This window comes from Alosa sapidissima, chromosome 8, assembly GCF_018492685.1.
Source record: "Alosa sapidissima isolate fAloSap1 chromosome 8, fAloSap1.pri, whole genome shotgun sequence".
Classification (NCBI taxonomy): Eukaryota; Metazoa; Chordata; class Actinopteri; order Clupeiformes; family Clupeidae; genus Alosa; species Alosa sapidissima.
Window position 1 is genome coordinate 36,133,350 of NC_055964.1, and position 5,000 is coordinate 36,138,349.

Below are 5,000 nucleotides of genomic sequence, written 5' to 3' on the forward strand. Positions count from 1 at the left end.
ACACTCCTCTCTTAGTCAGACTCACACACACACACACACACACACACACACTCACTCCTCTCTTAGTCAGACACACACACACACACACACACTCACTCCTCTCTTAGTCAGACTCACACACACTCACATACACACACTCCTCTCTTAGTCAGACTCACACACACACACACACACACTCCTCTCTTAGTCAGACTCACACACACACACATTCACTCCTCTCTTAGTCAGACTCACACACACAGGCACACACACACACACTCACTCGTCTCTTAGTCAGACTCACACACACACACACACACTCACTCCTCTCTTAGTCAGACACACACACACACACACTCACTCCTCTCTTAGTCAGACTCACACACACACACACACACTCAGTCCTCTCTTAGTCAGACACACACACACACACACACTCACTCCTCTCTTAGTCAGACTCACACTAATGTCCCTGAATATTTCCTCTCACACAGCCCCGATCATCTTCAGGTTGTAGTGTAAAGGTTTCTCAGCATATTTATCCTTCAAAGCCTTGACATTACTACACACACACACACACACTCACTACAGGATATTCCCTCCCCAATGCTTCATAATAATCTACACATACTTTATAGCGGTAATAACTTAAAACCTGGAGGTGTTGTTATGACGTACGATGACATTTCAAACTAGATGAGAAGGGCAGTCAGGGAGCTCAGGTCATTATCTCGTGATGTTGACCAAAGAGAATGAGTTTGTGGATCTGTCTACGATTAAAAATTCACCTCAAATTTGAACAGGTTTTTCCTGCTACATCTTAACCTGTCAGGAGCCTGTTAGCGCGTTAGCTAATATCCTGCTACATCTCAGCCTGTCAGGAGCCTTTTAGCGTGTAAGCTAATCTCCTGCTACATCTCGACCTGTTAGGAGCCTCTTAGCGCGTTAGCTAATATCCTGATACATCTCAGCCTGTCAGGAGCCTGTTAGCGTGTAAGCTAATCTCCTGCTACATCTCAACCTGTAAGGAGCCTGTTAGCGCGTTAGCTAATATCCTGCTACATCTCAACCTGTCAGGAGCCTGTTAGCATGTAAGCTAATCTCCTGCTACATCTCCACCTGTAAGGAGCCAGTTAGCGCGTTAGCTAATATCCTGCTACATCTCAACCTGTCAGGAGCCTGTTAGCATGTAAGCTAATCTCCTGCTACATCTCCACCTGTAAGGAGCCTGTTAGCGCGTTACCTAATCTCCTGCTACATCTCAACCTGTCAGGAGCCTGTTAGCGTGTAAGCTAACTGGCATCAGGGAAATATCATTGACTATCCGTCTGAGAGCCGCTGCAGCACGAGGGGTCCTGGACAACCCCCTCAGCTGAGGCCTCTCAGGAGCGGGCCAGACGCAGAAAGAGGTGACCGGCAAATGTGTGTGTGTGTTTGTTTAATCATTTCTTTTCATTTTAACATCTGCGCATCTGTCAATCTGTGCCAGCGTGCACAGTGGAGGTCTTCAGAAACAGCACGACTGTGTTTTTAGCCCCACCACTACCACCAGCATGTTAGCTTCACTCACGTCTCCCACAGCCAAACGCACTACAGTAATAATAAATGGAATTGCTGGTGGCGATGAAAGCAAACTGTCAGAAAGCTCTCCACAGAGAGAATAAAACATTACAGAGGAGTTGCGGCCTGGTCTATCCCGGAGCACACACACAGACGTGGCGGGCTCTGTTACGGTGTGTGTGTGTGTGTGTGTGTGCTGTTCTGAGTGCGAGACTTAAAGCTAACTTCCAATCTGTCTCAGAGACTAGAGCCCCAACGCCAATACGCTTGAAGACATTTCAGAAAGGAACACACACTCTGGCTTTGATGTGTGTGTGTGTTTGCATGTGTGTGTGTCTGGTGTCTGTGTGTGCTCTTCTGTAACAATATTTTCATGGCAGGGGCTTAATTAAATCACTTTTTCTTCCAGGACACACACACACACAGACAGAGAGAGAGAGTTGTACATACACACACACACACTCACAAATACATACACACCCACACTCACACACTCATACACATTTGAATGGATGGATTTGAATTGCCTTGAGAGTGGTGATGTGCTTTTGATCATCTGAGGAGACGAGGCTCCCTGCATGCTGTTTTACTCTGTGTGCTCCTGACAACAGGCTCTGCAGGGAGGGGATTTGCTTTTCTATAACTTTAACTGGTCAATGGCCAGCGCTATTTCAGTGCCCGCTTGAGTGGAAAAGAGGCGTCTAACTCGGTCTCTCTGCATTTTAGCGTCCCGCTCGAGTGGAAAGGAGGCATCTAACTCGGTCTCTCTGCGTTTTAGCGTCATTAATAAAAGCTCAGCTGGACCAGCATGAGGACAGTCACACTGGACTGGCGCCTCTAATCGCCGTCATAAATAATATCCAAGTTGTGCCCTTCGCAGAACGAATGCAAAATGAACCTGGGAGAGATGTGGAGATGGTCCACCACAGGTAACTCTGGGAGATGAGATGACCATCACAGGTAACTCTGGGAGATGAGAAGATGACCATCACAGGTAACTCTGGGAGATGAGATGACCACCACAGGTAACTGGGGTGACTGGGTCTCTGGCTGTTGGATCTGTGTGAGTCAGTAACTGTGTATTTAAAAGACTAACTAACTAACTGGTTCTGAACACAAGTAGTAAGTTAATAGAGGTTGTTGCAGTGTCTGTAGATGGCGGAGAATGGCCAAGAAACGGCACTAACGCGGCATTACCACATGCAGAAACTGGCCTAGGTGACCACTGACAGCTCTAGAATGTTGTCTTCAGCCTGCCCTGATGTGACAAGAGCACCAACATAATGACCTGTAATGTAGATGACCCCCCAGAGTGACCGCCGCCTTAATAATGTAGATGAACGCTGTGTCCATCCCACTGAAGGCATTAATCATCACTTAGCAACCAGATAGAAATTTGTACAAGTGTGGCCCGCCCCCCAGAGTGACCGCCGCCTTACCCTGTTTAAGACGCCTCTCGGCCTCCACGCTGCCAGAAACCAATCAGAACTAAGCGAGCGGAGAGCTTGCGTTTGACCGCTGTCACATACTGCAGGTGTGATTGCTACCGCACTCCAAACTCCGTGGCTTCCCACACTTCACCAGATTAATCAGAAGTAAGCAAGCCGAGAGACGCATGGGAGTTTGGAGCTCAGACGGACGTCAGGTGAGGGCAGTCCCGCGTTAAAGCGCTCAGGTGAGGGCAGTCCGGCGTTAAAGCGTTCAGACGGACGTCACGTGAGGGCAGTCCCGCGTTAAAGCGCTCAGGTGAGGGCAGTCTGGCGTTAAAGCGCTCAGACGGACGTCAGGTGAGGGCAGTCCTGCGTTAAAGCGTTCAGACGGACGTCAGGTGAGGGCAGTCCTGCGTTAAAGCGCTCAGATGGACGTCAGCTCCGCACATGCACTGCAGTGACCAGCCCCAGACACGGAGTTAGAAATCGGACACGTCTATAAACACTGCAGCACAAATAATGGCTCTGGAGAGGAGAGATCAGTGTGTCTCTTGCATGACACACACCTGTTCAGTAGTATTCATACCTATCAATGAGGAGAAGTGTCCATGTCCTAAATTAAAATGCTACATGGAACATTGCTAAATGTCACAGCTTTCATTATATTTTTTACTTTTTTTCTTTAAAAAAAAACAAACACACAAACAAAAAACACATTTGTTAAGGACAAAAACCTGAAATGCGTCTTCATAATATTTAAAGACATGACCAAGAGAGTGAGAGCAGAGAGCTGCCTTTTAAAATCGGCTCGAGCACGAAAACACAACGACATGACCACAGGGTCTGACCGGGGGCGGGCGGAGGTTAAGGAATCCTGGGATAGGATCAGGAGGATCGGAACAGAGCTGGGGTCACATGGTATAGAGGCTACTAAATCATCATCATCATCATCGTCCGTAAAGTTCTCTCGTTGTCAGCGTTAGTGTCTCTCACACTAGATCACACACAGAGGGGTTGGTTTGTCGTACGTCTCCCTTCGTCCACTTCTCTCTCCTTCTCCTCATCCTGTGGTCGGTCGGCGGCCGGGCTCACTGGTTGTCCTCCCTGGTGGGGCGGATCTTCATCTCGGTGAACTTGAGCGAGTACTGCCAGCCGGTCCAGGAGGACCACTCGATGCCGTCGGCGTAGGACGTGTGCTGCCCACGCAGGTACTGGCCGTTCAGGTTGGACGTGTGGCAGTTGCGGTACCACCAGGCGCCCTGGTAGAAGGCGGCGCAGTTGTTCTCCGAGTGGTCGTTGTCCACGTCCTTGGTGGTGAACTTCATGCCGTTGTGCTTGAGCAGAGAGTCACCTGCAGAGAGAGAGAGAGAGAACGAAAGAGAGACACATTAAGAACTTGTTTATTTTAAATAATGTTCTGACATGATTATACCAATAAAACAGAAGCAGCATTAAACTCCCCCATGAACTGTATAGTACTGATACTCTTTTGAACGGTATAGCACTGATACTCTTTTGAACGGTATAGCACTGATACTCTTTTGAACGGTATAGCACTGATACTCTTTTGAACGGTATAGCACTGATACTCTTTTGAACAGTATAGCACTGATACTCTTTTGAACAGTATAGCACTGATACTCTTTTGAACAGTATAGCACTGATACTCTTTTGAACAGTATAGCACTGATACTCTTTTGAACAGTATAGCACTGATACTCTTTTGAACAGTATAGCACTGATACTCTTTTGAACGGTATAGCACTGATACTCTTTTGAACGGTATAGCACTGATACTCTTTTGAACACAAGTGCATACGATACACAGTATTCTTGCTCTCCCTCTCACTTTAAAAAAGCATCTGTCTATCATGACCAATTTCATATGACACTCCAGACGACCCTAACCTTCCAAAGCGAGAGAGTTACAAAAACAATGAGAGAGAGAGAGAGAGATGTCAGGGGTGGACAAGTCCGGGGAACTTACACCAGAGCCCCTTCTGAAGTGTCCGTAGCAGCATGGACACACCA

The 5,000-nt window shown here is 47.7% G+C and overlaps 1 protein-coding gene across 1 annotated transcript in view; it reads right to left on the bottom strand.

The window, feature by feature from the left end:
- Nucleotides 1–2,896: 2,896 nt before the first annotated feature.
- The window catches only part of fibcd1a (fibrinogen C domain containing 1a), a 118,643-nt gene continuing 116,539 nt past the window's right edge, over nt 2,897–5,000 (bottom strand). The window contains 1 exon segment of the mRNA XM_042100595.1: nt 2,897–4,320. Within this exon segment, the coding sequence (XP_041956529.1) occupies nt 4,058–4,320 (263 nt within the window). The 3' untranslated portion in view covers nt 2,897–4,057.